The sequence below is a fragment of the Furipterus horrens genome, unplaced genomic scaffold (assembly GCF_987537825.1).
Source record: "Furipterus horrens unplaced genomic scaffold, mFurHor1.1.pri manual_scaffold_1, whole genome shotgun sequence".
In the NCBI taxonomy this organism is placed as follows: domain Eukaryota; kingdom Metazoa; phylum Chordata; class Mammalia; order Chiroptera; family Furipteridae; genus Furipterus; species Furipterus horrens.
Window position 1 is genome coordinate 6,878,566 of NW_028327171.1, and position 14,593 is coordinate 6,893,158.

A 14,593-nucleotide genomic window follows, 5' to 3' on the forward strand; every position below is an offset into this window, starting at 1 on the left:
GTCAGAAAGTGAGAGTGGGTGACAGGGACAAGGTTGGGTCTGCGCGCAGGGCTGTGCCTCTGCTCGGGACAAACAGCATCAGCTGTCGGAGCTTTTGAAGGATGACGTGGTTGGAAGGAGGCGTTCCTGGCCGTCCCGGTGGAGACGGGTGGAGAGCAGGCCTTTGCTCAGCAGCACTGTACGCTTGCATTCATGTCCCCAATGGCACCCACAGGCGCTCTGTGAGCATGCCATGGCGACAGGCAGACAAGATGCAGCACAGAACAAAACGCTGCAGGTGAGGCAGAGTTATGTCCAGTTGGGCAGAACCTGGTCTCTCTTAGGCTACAGAACACAGAGGTTCACCACCCCAAGAGCTGGAAATACTATCAGCGACAACTAATTCTTCCTTCAGTTCCAAGCAGGACATGCTATACAATTGGTCTTAGACTAGAATGGGACAGTGCTGCAAATATAAAATAGAAATCAAACACGGAAGAGCTAATGCTCATGATTGTTTTCATTTCATCGTTTCATCTCATTAATGGGAAATATTAATTTTAAAAAGCCATGCAATAGAATTCTGAAAGCTTGATTCTTCTCGCCCACTCTTAGGTGCAACTATCTCTCTCTACCAGTTTTTAGCTCTCCAAATCGTATTTCCAAGTCCCCATGGTCGGAATCCAGAACGGTGGTCCACAGACACTTTATACCCAACCATGTCCTTCATGAGACTTCCTCAAGCCACTAATATTTCAGGGTCCCTGTCTCGGCCTCTCTATCATCCAGACCAGAACTTCGGGACTCATCTTGGGTTTTTACCCAACCCACCTCACTCACCAAATCCACTCCTTCCTTTTTATCTCTCTAATTTAATTCTCTCTCTCTTTCTCTCAAATTAGGCCCTCCATACCTTAGGCCTGTACGTAAAATAATAATTCTTTATTTCAAAAAATCTTTCTTTTCTTTCTGGGTTCCTTGCCTCAATTTCTCCTCACTTCAACCTTGGCTTCCCACTGCCATGTAAATTACTTTCCTAAAAACACCCTATGGAGTTGAACTGAAATCCAAAGATGTGTATTTGAGTCTTAAATAGCTCTTGGGCGACTTTGCACAAGTTTCCTGCTCCTTCTTATTCTGTTTCTCTGATTATGTTTGATCTACATGACAGAGTCACTGTGAATATTAATTAAGGTTACACATACAAAGGTGTTTTGTAAACTATAAAGTTTAATATAAATATAAATAGAAGGTGACATTTTCATCTAGCAGCCAATTAACTTCCTGGCAGTGATGGTCCCGAGCAATTAGAACACTCAATTAGTCACTGTTCAAGTTCAATGTGGTACCTAAGATGAGAAAAAAAAAGCTCTGAAACGTGTTAAATATAACATCGCTCATTAAATCGAAGTGAAAGAAAGGATTCTGACGTCCCCCTCCATGTTTGAGGGTAGCAACACTGCACTTCTGATGAATCAATATACTTCAGAACTGCTTAAGATCTGTTCTCTCCTTGTCACCTCCACTCCTCTCTCCCTGGTCCAAGTCTCCCTGCTTCTCACCTGGATTAGCTTTCTAAGGGGTCCACCCTGCTTGTCCCTTCTTACCCTTTGGAGTAATTCTCAGCCCAGGAGTCAGAGTATGATTTTAAACCTAAGTCAGGCCATGGGGCTTGTTTAAAACCAACCAATAGATCCGTCTTGCTCAGAGGAGAAGCTCAAGTCCTTCTAACCCAGGCCCTGGTACTGACCCTGCTACTTCTAGCCTCACCCCCTATTAATATCCCCCTGCTCACTCGGGGCCGGTGGCACTAGCCCCCCCCCCCCCCCCCGCGGTTCCTCAAGCTTTCCAGGGACATTCTACTTCGTTCAATCTTTTCCCTCTTCCTAAAATGTTCTTTCCACAGATATATGTTGATTGAGCGTCGGCCTGCGAGCTAAGTGTCGCTGGTTCGATCTTCCAGTCAGGGCACATCAGAGAAGGAAAACTCTGACTCCAAAAAACCTCCGCTGCCTTGCGGCATACCTCTTCAGGGGAAAGGCTAAGGGAGTAAACCCCGACAGAAAATCCGGAGCCGGAGTCCCTAAGGCGGTTTGACGTTGTAGTCAACACCGGCAACTCCTGCGGCGCACCTGAAGCCAAGCTGTATTGACTCCGTCTTTCCCTTGGACCCTTCAGCTGCGAAGAGAGGGGGCGTCTGCTGCATGGGCAACAGCAGACCCTCCATATCACCCTGCCCAGGCTCTGTAGCTTCAGCTTCACTGGAGAGGACACTCCAGCGTCATCGCAAGATGTCGATTCAACACGGGAGGAGACAGATACCGTGTCACTCCCGAGTCAGACTGCACAGCCATTCTCGGCGGTGCAGATAGACTCTTAAGAAGCTACACCATCGTCTCTCGAGACGGACGGCTGCCGACGATGTTGAGCTATCGCAAACTGCTTTACATCCTTTCTCAAATCCCACCTTCTCAGAGAAGCCTTCCCTGACCACTGCATTCAATGCCACAAACCCTGGATCCCCAGACCGTCCCAGTCACCAGCCCTTGCTCACCAGGTAACTCTACTGAAGGGTTGCGCTAAATGATCTCATCCTTTATTTGGCCATCCTTGCAAAGGAGCTGCAAATGTATATCCTGTATAACATATGCCTAAAAGAACACACTCCTGAAAACAAAAACTATTTGATTAAATCACTTCCTAAAATCATAGACATATTGGTCATAAGAGCCAATAAATTCTCCTTTGAGGCATAAGATAGCCTGAGTTCGTTTCTGTCACTTAAAATCAAAAGGATCAAGATGAATACATCAATTTATGTTTGCCTGGAAAATTTTAAGAATGCAAATTAATGATTCAAATGGCCTTGGTCTGAGTTCATGTCCTTAAAAAATTGAAATATTAATGTCTAAACAATGGCCATCACTCTGAAAACTTTTCTGAAAGAAGTAATCTTAAAAGTGGACAAAGGCCAATGCATAAAGAAGTTCATTTGATGCATCACTCATAATGGCTAAATATTAAAAATAAACTAATATTTAACGCTGGAATATGCATTTTCAAAATGGAGTTTGCAGAACCCTGGGGATCTCTATAAGGGGTTTGCAAGAGGATGACCATGCTCATAATAATACTAAGACATTATTTGCCTTTCTTACTGTGTTCACATTTATATAGATGTGCAAACGTAATGGGGGGTAAGACTGCCGAGGCCTTAGCACAGATCACAGTTGTGACACCAGTGTGTGTGAGTAGTCATGCATTGCTTACTACCACACACTCCCAATTATTTTTTTAAACCAGTTTTATTTAAGGACATTTGATGAAGCCATGAAAAAAAATAATTTTAATAAATCTTGACCCTTGAGGCCATGTCATGTATAATGTTCTCTGGTAGGTGTTAACAAAACAGGAAGAACGCACAAAGGACATTTGGAGTCAGAGTATTGACGTAAAGCAAAGTGCTGGTGCACTTGTTTGAGTTACAAACCCAACTAGCCATTTTTCTTTTTCATGAAATTCCATCTGTTTTTTTTTTTAAATGGCTATCTGAAAACCAGGTTATTCATGTCCTGGCCAGGGGTCTCAGTAGGTTGGAACATCATTCCATACACCAAAAAAGGTTGTGGGTTCAATCCCCGGTCAGAGCACTAGATTGTAGTTTTGATTCCTGGTTGCCGAGCCTATGGGAGGCAACTGATGGATGTCTCTGTCTCTGTCTCTCTCTCCTCCCACCCGCTTTCTGTCTTTCTAAAATCAATAAACATATCCTCGGGTGAGGATTTAAAAAAAAACTATAATTATTTAGGCTTGTATAATTGGTAGGCATTTTTCTGTAAAAGAAAAAAATGAGTTTGTTGCTCCTATGATTATAATTGGTCTGGTTTGTTGCAAATAATAAAATTCACACTTTCAATTAAAAAACAGAATTTTGGAAAACCTGTATCTGCCACCATGAGCTTGACAGCTTCCCAATAGTTGAAGCCGTTTCTGATGAGATTGTGATGAAGTTCTGATATTATATAATGACTTGTGTCAACATTTGGAAGGTCTGTAGAACTCAGCGAACCAATAACTTTCAAATGATCAATGTATCATGTTACAAAACCATATGTGGGTGAAACATTCATTCAAAGGACATGATAGACCAATTTTTAAGATAAGAGTACCAAAAATTCATTGATATGGCTTCTAATTCTCATTGCAGCTAACCTTCAAGATACTGCCATGGTTTAATTCTCTACAAATAGTATTGAATACTATAAAGTTTTTAATGGTTTATTCGCTTGTTTTATCTGGTTATTGTTTTTCTCTCCTGATTACAAGCAGAACTCCAAAAGACAAATAGACCTTGCCAACTTTCTTCATTATTGTTCTTCTCAGTGCCTAGAGTGATGCTTGGAACAGAGTAGTTGATATTCCATAATGATGGTTGAAGAAACAAATACAACCACAGAATAAACTTTTATGCAGCTCTGAACACTCTGGTTTACCAAAAATTTCTAATGATTTGAGAAAATTCATAAGATATGTAATTATTAAAATAAAAGATTCAAAATTATTTATGTGCAGGTATATTTAACATATAATACAGAATTCTTTTTTTTAATGTAATTCTTTTTTAAAAATAATTTATTTGTTTGTTTTGTTTATTTGTTTATTTATTTTTAGAGAGAGTGGAAAGGAGAAAGAGAGGGATAGAAACATCACTGTGTGGCTGCCTCTTACTCGTGCCCCCAACTGGGGACCTGACATGCAACCTAGTCATGTGCCCTGACTGGGAATCGAACCAGTGACACTTGGTTCGCAGGCCGAGGCTCAATCCACTGAGCCACAGCAGCCAGGTAATTCTTACTATATAACATGTAATACATAATAAATTACATATTGTGTTGTGTACTTATAGGCGTTCCTGAAAAGGTAACTAACAGGGTTTGTGTGAAAAGAAGGTCAGGGAAGACCATGATAAACCTGTAACCAGACACTGGGAGAAAATTATTGGCACCAAGGGAGATAACACGGACTGCTCCGTCAGCTTCGCTGGGCAGGAGGCTGCTTCCACAAATTTTTTAATTTTTTTCATAATATATTAGAGCTATTTTCATGACCTACTTCATGTAGATTGTTCACATAATTGGAAATTTTCATTTTATGTTCTGCTGAGGAAACTGAATTCGGGAATGGAACAAACAGTGTCCCCTGTGCATCTGCCACTACAAAGCTTGGGTCCTGAGTCCTGTCATTTCATCGTCTTTACTAACAAGGAGACTGGAAGTGAGTTGTATGATCTCCAAAGTTTATCCCGAAGGGTAGATTCCATGCTGATCCATGTCACAATGTAAAGAATAATTTAAAAGTCAGGCATATTTTCTGTGGGTCCTTTAATCACGTCATTCCTATATATTGTTTTGACTTGCTCAGTTCCTAGAGATGAGTAGTTTACTTGAAGCCTTCTCTCTTCCAGCTGGATTCTAAAAGAACTCACTTTTGCGAGTTTTTAGGAAAAGGAAGATGTTTTAAAGTTATCTGTCAGACCACTGGATTACCAAGCCAATGATGTGTTTCTTTTTCCCTAGCATAATATTAAGTACAAGTACCCCCAGGACCACCAAACCAGATGCTCACATGAAAGGAAAGCTGTAAAGACCACAGGTCTGGTGAAGACGCAGTAGTAGAGAAAACGGAACATCTAACGTAACCTATCAGTCCTCAGCGTTTAGACCTTAGGAATGTAAATGTCTTTTTAAACATGCAGGTTCTTAGACTATCCCACTCCTAACTGTGGAAACCGCTGAGCTAAGGAGTGGTGAGCTGAGGAGGGACACGGAGGGGACCAGCCTTACCTTTGACTGTCACGTGGACGCTCTGGCTGGTGGAGAGCTGCGGCTGAACCAGCACGTTGCATGTATACTCCCCCTCGTCGACTTCCTTCTGCACATCCGAGAGTTTCAGAGTCCCATTGTTCTCGAATGCCACTTGGCGGTGGTTAAAAGGAAGCAGATTAGAGTTCTTATACCACTTGATGGAGTAGTATGGGTAGCCAATCACACGGCAGTGAATGTATGTGTCGCGTCCCGCTATTGCTGTGATATTTTTCATTGGTCGGATGCTTGCAGGCCCTGGAGAGACACAAAGAAACTCTTGAAAATGATTTAAGGGTACCTTCTATGTGCAGAAATGGGTACACTCTTTCTTGGGTTAAAAATGTAGCTTGTTTTCATGTAAGGACAAGTTTTTCAATTACATTTTTTCTGCATTTGGCATTTTTCCCTAAGATGGCTTCATTTCTTTTTGGTGTCATTAGTTTCAAATGAACCGAATGAATTTTGTTCAATACCTTAATTGTCGACTATTTCTACGAAAATGTTTTGAATCATATGACAGAGGGCAGTTTCACCAATCAACAGTAATTCACCTGCACCGAACAAGCATGCTCTTTTCTTGAGAACGCTGGTGGCGACTCAAAGGTTGAACTCTCTCTCTAGTTATGAAGATGGAGGTTATGCCACGTCGCACTATGAATGTAAGTTAAATACCATGTCCATGAAGGTTTACCATGAATGTCGTAGGACAGGAGAGTAGGGAGGAAAGAGCATGCAGAGCATAAACTGGGAAAGGATCGATCAAGAGGACCCATCGAAGAGTGAAACTGCAGAACAAGCTGACTAAAGACACCGAAGTGCCACTTCCGACATTGTCCCCATCAGGGCCATTCCTGAGCAGGAAGGGAGGAAGAGGAGACGGGGAGAGACTGCTCCCCCGTTTCGGCATTCCCACACTCGGCTCGGTGCATGCATGCAGAAACCTTCGTTTGCACTCGCATGAGTTATGTGTGTTTTTTGAGGAGCTGATTTGACAAGCACCTCTTACGTTTATTCGAGCCTGGTACAGGACGACGCCGGCCGAGTTGTTGGCGGTGCAGCGGTAGACGCCCCCGTCGCGGACCTGAGAGCTGGAGATGTTCAGGTAGCTCACCACGTTTCCCTCCGACGTGATCATCTGGCTGATGCGGTGGCTGCCGCCCTTGAGAATCGGGTCGTCGTCCAGGGTCCACGTGATGGTGGGCAACGGGGTGCCCTTCACGTTGCACATGAGGGAAACCGGCTCTGCCGGACTCACCACTTTTTCACTAAAGGCAGAAATAATTTTGGGAGTTCCATCTGCAGGAAGACAAAGTACGGAAGCAAGTGGCGCATACAGATATCGAAACAACGTCCAGATCCCGTTTATTTAATGATTGGGAGGGAGATGTAGTCATTATTAACACTGCAAAAAACTCCCGTTTTTATGGATAAAGCTAAATTTCCATCGGAACTAGATTTCATTTTCAAAATAGGGCAACACAGCATTAGTAAGCTTTCATCAATCACTTATATATTTCCTTATTTTCATAATAAGAAGAATGGTGATACAGACCCAGATAGTCATGTTTAACAATGTCAGCTCCCAAGAAGTCTACGATTCAAAACCGGGTGTCCCCACCCGCAGTGTTAAGCACAGAGGAAATCCGTACCCCCAAATCCACCCCTTCAGCCTTCTGCTTCTCCTTAGTTAATTAGGGATTGCTCACCAGGAATTCTTTAGAGGATTAAAGGAAAGAGAAAGAGAGAGGGGGATAAGAGAGACACAGAGAGATGGAGAGAAACTGATGATCTCATCTTCCTTTTCTTGTAAGAAATATCTTCTATTTTAATGACAAATGATAAGTGCACGTAAATTTCCATGAGTGGATAGAAACTAAAGTTTGACCCCCTTGGCATGTACTGTACTAAATACTTCTATAAGTATCTTCAGTGAGGTGGCCATGTAATTTATCGCCCAGGCTGGGACACTATCGTGAATGAAATGGGTATTACGAACGATTACGCTAGAACAGGCACAGCCTGACACTGTTCCAGACAAACTAGGCGCCTAAGCTGAGGGAAGTTTCCATGGGAATGTCCCATGTTTTCAACAAAGACCACATTTTCATATTCCTCTAGTTTTCTGTCACAGATAAGGATTATTTCCCTCACATTGTATGGTAGTCATCACAAATGCATGTTTCTTTTTTTAAAATATGGTTCTCCATGAAAAAAAAAAAGAGGAAGTACATACATATTAAAGAGAAATGTATGAGTGAAAAGAATAAAAAGTTACCAGCCTCAGGCACATACATTAACATGGCGACACTTTTTTTTCCCCTGGGTGTAAAGTGGGTCATTTTGACATAACTGTGATCACATGAAACAGGATTTCTGAGTTTGGTAATAACCCATACAGGAGGAAATTATTTTTAATTGTATTCATTTTCAGGGTTTATCCATAATGAAAGATGATAATTAACAGATCTTATTTTTTAGTTTTTTAATTTTTATTTTAAAAGTTATATATATTAATTGTTAAAAATATAAGCAAGACAAACGTGGGAAACAACACCAAAGCTAGCTTGAAATTCCATCACAGGAAAAGAATGGCGAGCACCTCCCCAAACCCCAGAAGCAAGAGGTACTCATCCCCCAAAGCTTGTAGCTTATCTCTGGGGCCCGCTGGGCTGGCCGTGTGGCTGTGTGGGGTTCTCACTGGGGGGGGGGGGCAGGACTGGGGGGCTTCCCTACAGCTCTCGGCCATCTTTTCATCTGCAAGCTCATGACTCCCAGTTTCTTCCTTCCGACTCATGTTGTGGGTGGTTGGAGAAGGCCCTCGAGTATGTTTCTCCCAGGTGGAGTCATACACACATGGCATCTTTCTGTGTCCTTGGATGGCAGACATCCTACCTCCACTGTCAAAGGTGAAGAAAGAAGAGCTTGTATCACACGGCAGACCCTGCGTCCCCACGCTCTGGAGACGTTAATGCCATCATGCTTTTACTCTCTGTACATAACCAGTCCTTGGGAATGCTGGCATTATCTTATCTGACCTTAAAATTCAATGTTTTATTTTAAAGATGCGTCTAGCTGTAGATGTCTTTGCACTACTTGTTACCCTAAGCACTGAAAACTCGTCTTCTAAAATCTGTTTTAAAAAGTTGGTACTACTTTTTGTAGATAAAGTTTACATACAGTGAAATGTACAGATCTTAAGTGTACAAACAGAATGAGTTTTATTAAATAGGTACACCTGTAACCACCCAAACAAGAAAGGTATAACACTTTTCTGTCACCCCCAATGTTGTTGGGTCTCCACCTACCCTGCACAAACACTGTTCTGATTTATATTACCATGTATCAGTTCTGCCCATTCTTGAGCTTCAGAACTATGTAGCCATAGGGTGTGTGATCTTTCTGGAGGCATATACACTATCTGTCACAACTACAGTGCGCTTAGCAAAATTAGGACATGTAACTTCGGACCAGCACTAGAATCTCATGGATGGTCCATACTGAAGACCTGCCAGTTGACCAATGAGGTCCCTTCTAGCTATTTTTTTCCTTTCCAACCAGTGTCATACTTAACAATTATTTATCCTATCTCTTTACTGTCTTTTAATCTGGAACATTTTTTGGTATCTTCTGTGTTTCTTCACTTTGACATTGTTGAACCTGGTTACTTTGTACCCAGTTGATCAAACTCAGTTTGTTTGCTATTATTGCTTCATGATTCGATGCAGGCTGTGCATTTTTGGCAAATACCATATGGAAGCGATGCTGTTTTCATGTGCTTATCAGCCATTTCTGTGTTTCCTCTTGTGAAATGTCTGCTCAGATTTTTGGTGTGTTTTTATGTTAGCTTGTTTGCCTTTGTTATTAATCTGTAGGAGTTCTTTATGTATACTGAATACAACTATACACACACACACACACGTAAGTCAGTACAAGTTTATTTGTACATCTGTATGTCTAATATTTTATAATGGTAAAATATATTTGTCAGATATCTTACCTAAATTATAAACAATATGTTTCAGATGTATATATAGTATATATTACATATAAATGTGTGTGTGTGTGAGTAAAATATTTTCTACTGGTCCATAGTTGTATGTATTTTATCTATATTTTATCTACATTAGTATATGTACACATAATTTTAACACACCTAAAAGTTAAAATCTTAGTTCATCATGTGAAATATAAGAACATTGCAACAAATAATTTCAAATCATTTCATTTATATTCTGTCCTTTGAGTTATTATATCTCTTTGTGTTATAAACTATATAATACAGTGTTGTACTTTTATAATTTGCCAGCTGTTGTTTAAGGACATTGAAAGAGAAAAAACTGTTTTGCTAAATGCTTACAAAAATAGTTATCATTTCTTATGCTTTTTATTCCTATAGATCTGAGTTTCTATTTTAGGTCATTTCCTTTACCCAGAATGAGGTCATTTACTATTTCTTAATATGCAGGGTTTTTGGCATCACATTCTTTGAGCTTTTATTTATTGAAAAAAGATAGAAGTCTAAGTTGGCAGTTTTTTAAAAATCTTTTTCACCATTTAAAGATATTGTTCCATTTTCTTCTATCCTCCAAAGTATTTGGTAAGAAGTTACCCACCATTTGTATCAATATCTCCCTTTACATAGTAATTTTCCTCCCTTAGAACTAGATAATCTACGTATCTTTGATTTTCAGCAACTTGACTCTGATGTGCCTGCATGTGATTTTCTTTGTATTTATCCTTCTTGGGGTTTGCTGAGTTTCTTGGCTCTATAATGTTATTTCTTTTTATACCAGTTTTCTGCAAATGATGGACATTATTTCTTCAAATATTTTTCTTCCTCATTCCCTGAGTCCTATTTTTTTCTGGACCTCTATATGTATATCAGGGCATCTGTTTAATATCCCACATGTCACTGAGGTTCTGCTAATGACGTTTAGAGCCCTCTTTCTCTCTATGCTTCAGATTAGGTAATTTATTATACTTTGTCTTCAAGTTCACTAGTCCATTCTTCTTCCTTCTGCAATCTTCCATTAAAGACAACACAGTAAATTGTTTTCATTTATATTTGTTCCATTTAATAATTTCTATTTCTCTTCTGGTCTTTCCTGTACGTCCATTCATTATGCCAAAATTTTCCTTTAAGTTATTGAACATATTTTAAATAGCTTTGAAGTCCTTGTCTTCTAATTCTTATACCTGGATCCGTTCAGGGTCTGTTACTATTCCCGGTTTGTCTTTTGACCTCTGGTCGCAGTATCCTATTTTTTCTTGGTTTGTTTGTTTTGGATATCTAGTTATTTTTATTGTATACTTGGATTCTCCTTCAATTATTTTCAGTTCAAGTATCAACCAAGTTTCTCAAGGATCTTTATATTCATATTGAAATAACACGACTGTTATTTCTTCCTTCTTAGAATCTCCACTCACCTCTCTCAATTTGCAGGTGATTTAACAGCTCAGACTGCTGTCCTTCCCCACCTTCATCCCATAAGACTGTACTTTTCTGCTTTCCTTCCTGTGTTCTGGTCACCACCTCACAGGGACTGGAGAATATCTTCAGAGGAAATGTGGTATCATTGTAGATATCACCTAATCTTTCCCTCTTCGCTTAAGGGCCAAATCCTTTCTGTCTACCTTTGGCTGTCTCTTCAGTGCCTGCATAGAGTTTTGCTCTTCCCAATTTTACCTTCTCCCAGGTTCCTTAGTCTGATATATGGTATTCTATTATTTCAATTAAAAGGATCTTTCCTCATTCTTTTTTTTTTTTTTTCTGTTCTTCAGTTTTCCAGTTATTTTGGTTTTATCTTGATGGTATAAATATTGGATTCATTTTGTTAGACTTCCATTCCAGTTGCTTTGGCCTCGTAGGAAATACTCTCCGATTCTGCATTATATCAATGGCCATGCTTGGTTCAGAGTATTGTGAGGGTTTACATTTATGTTAAGCCATCGTATTTCATTGGTAACAATAAGAGGCTATATCTGAGGATACTAGTTAGATACACTGTTTTAAGGCAGATACTAGATATGCGTTTGTAGTTCCATTTCTGCTCTCCTTTGCTGCATTAGCACTGTCATCTCTCAGAAGATAAAAAATAAATGGAAGCTTCTTGTCCTCAATGGAAACTGACATGCAGCAAATAAATCCATGAGTATGCCCACTGTGCTCTTCTACCTCTTTTTTTTATTCAAGTGACAGGCTTTTTTGGAGATGAAAGAAGGCATTAATTTCCCAGTGAAACTGGAGTGTCTTTGAAATCTTTCTTGCTGTCACTCTGTGATAACTGAACCCTTTCGACATCATTATGGATTATCAATATGCTCTTTAGGTTTTCTTAGGCACGTGAGATGGTTGCCACGGTAACTAGGCCTAGAAAGGTAATCTCTCCCTTTTCTACAAAGAGTTTAAAAATAGCAACTATGTAAGGACTACAGTGCATCATCATTAACAATCCAGCTCTGTACAAATTGATTACTTTCTGCACTTAATTATTATGTGGAACAGTGTCAGGCATTTAATATGAGTTTCGTGCCATCAGCTAATTTCATCTCTGCTTTAAAAAACTCATTGCCTGCAAGTAAATGCTTGAATCAAAATAAGAATGTCATTCTAAGCCTATTTATTCTTTAAAACTTGACTAAGGTTAAAACAGAAATTACAGAAATATCCTTTTAGCACCAAGATATAAACTTATTTTCATACATAAAAGGATTTTATTTTTTCTTTTTAGAATACATGAAAATCATGTAATTATTTTATAAATTAATAACAGAAAAAAAATTTAATTATATATAAAGACACCATTACGACACACAAATATAAAGATAAAGGCTTGTACAATTATCTGGTGATAAGCAAATGTCTCTTGAATGTTACTTTAATAGCTTCTTTCCCTGGCTGATCAATAAGCTTGGAGATGCAAGTAGGCAACAGACAGTTAAATAAACAACAACAAAAACAAAACATATCTAAAACCTATTAATATACCACAAGGGAATTCCTCAGAAATTCCATTCACCTAAATCTTTGACTATTTGGACCCAAATAGGGACAACCCCACAAGCCAGATGCCATTTTTCACTCCTTCAAGCATAATGTTGAGATACTGCCCTTCATTTTGCCTCTAAAGTTGTGCTTCTCAACATGGGGCTACTTTGAACCCCCCCACAACATGTGGCAACCTCTGGAGACATTTCTGGCTGTCTCAATTCATAGAAAGGTGCTACTGGCATCTAGCGTGCAGAGGCCAGAGGTGTTGCAAAAATTTAACAGCCCCCCAAAGGAGCATCATTGAGAAACCCTGGCCTAGAGGATGGTGAATTGTCAACCAAACCGGAAGTCTCAAAGTTTCAAGAGGTCTGTATTCTGGCAAGGAAGTTTAAACATGTGCATGAGCAACATTTATGTTAATTCACTTTATGTGAAATTACATTACTTATGTTACTTCTACCATGTACAATTTTCATTCCGTCAGGACCTACTCTTTCATTTGCCTGATTTACCTTGAAAAATTAATGTAGAGTTATTAGCCGGTCATATAGATAGAAAGGCACAGATAGGTAGGAAGGTCAGACAGATAAAGAAAGATCAGACAGGTATAGAACTGGGAGCTCTCAGCCCTTTTCACCCTTGATTCTTCTCTCTGAGTGCTGCGGGTTTGGGCTCCTTTTCGGCCGCACCCTGACCTTCACGAGGCCCACTGACCTTCAAGGACCACCTGCACAAAGTCTTGAGCGGACAGCTTATCCTTGCGCACAAAGCACTGGTACGCGCCCCCGTCACTTTTGACCATGTGATCCATTATAAGGTTTTCGTGGTTGATCCCTGTGATCCTCACATTTTTTCCAGGGTTGAGGATTTCACCATTTCGGTACCAGGAGAGTTCCTGGTCCTCATTTCCTGTCACGCTGCAGGACAAGGAAACCTGGCTACCCACGCTGCTTTTAACTTTCCTGGGGCTGATGGTAGCTTTCAGAGGCTCTGCAGGTTTGGGTAAGAGAAAACAAAGAAGGTCAAAATATCACACATGTAGACAGCATTCCAACAGCATGTTGGACAAGGCAAGTCCATCACTGCGAACCCACTACGTAAGTCCTTATACTCAGGATTATGTCAGGGCGGGACAATTTGTGTGGAAGCACCCTCTGCTATGTTTTTCTGGCCTTCTCTATGAAGCAAACAGACGAATGTTGGTCAAATTGCCTTCTCACCAAATACGGGTGAGTGTTAACCCACTGACAATAAGAAATGCATTGTGTTGGTTACTAGGACACGCAGAAATATTTTAATACTTAAATCCTATTTGCCTTGTCTCAAGGTGGAAGGTGGGTTTGCTCTGGGCCATTCTCTCACACACACATGTGCTCACTCACATCCCTTATGTGGCCTAACCAGGGCCAATATCAGCTGTAAGGAAACAGCCTGAGACCAGGAAGCAGGGTGTTTGTTCTTGTTGCTGTTTGTTTGTTTACAATGACGCTCACTGGTTTGGAGAGGGTTGGAAACCTCATCCTTGACTTCTTATGTTTTCATTCAACAAACCCAACTGAACATCTTTTATTGAGCATCTGCTGTATACCAAGGATGGGATTAAAATCACAGATAAGACAGAAATGAACAACATCTGTGAGACAACGAGCCTGTGCCATCAAGTTAGCAAACACCTTTGGCACATTATTTAAGTCAGTCTTCCCATAACCCTGCAAGTTTTGTGTCATTTCTATTTTGCCGAAGAGGACATGGTTATTCA

The 14,593-nt window shown here is 40.3% G+C and overlaps 1 protein-coding gene across 1 annotated transcript in view; it reads right to left on the bottom strand.

The window, feature by feature from the left end:
- Positions 1-14,593, bottom strand: part of DSCAM (DS cell adhesion molecule) — a 425,587-nt gene that overhangs the window by 201,317 nt on the left and 209,677 nt on the right. The window contains exons 6-8 of the mRNA XM_090271008.1: positions 13,549-13,824; positions 6,843-7,139; positions 5,823-6,098 (exon numbers count right to left, since the gene is read on the bottom strand). Coding sequence (XP_090127134.1) covers positions 5,823-6,098; positions 6,843-7,139; positions 13,549-13,824 — 849 coding nt within the window. The remainder of the gene's footprint in view (positions 1-5,822; positions 6,099-6,842; positions 7,140-13,548; positions 13,825-14,593) is intronic.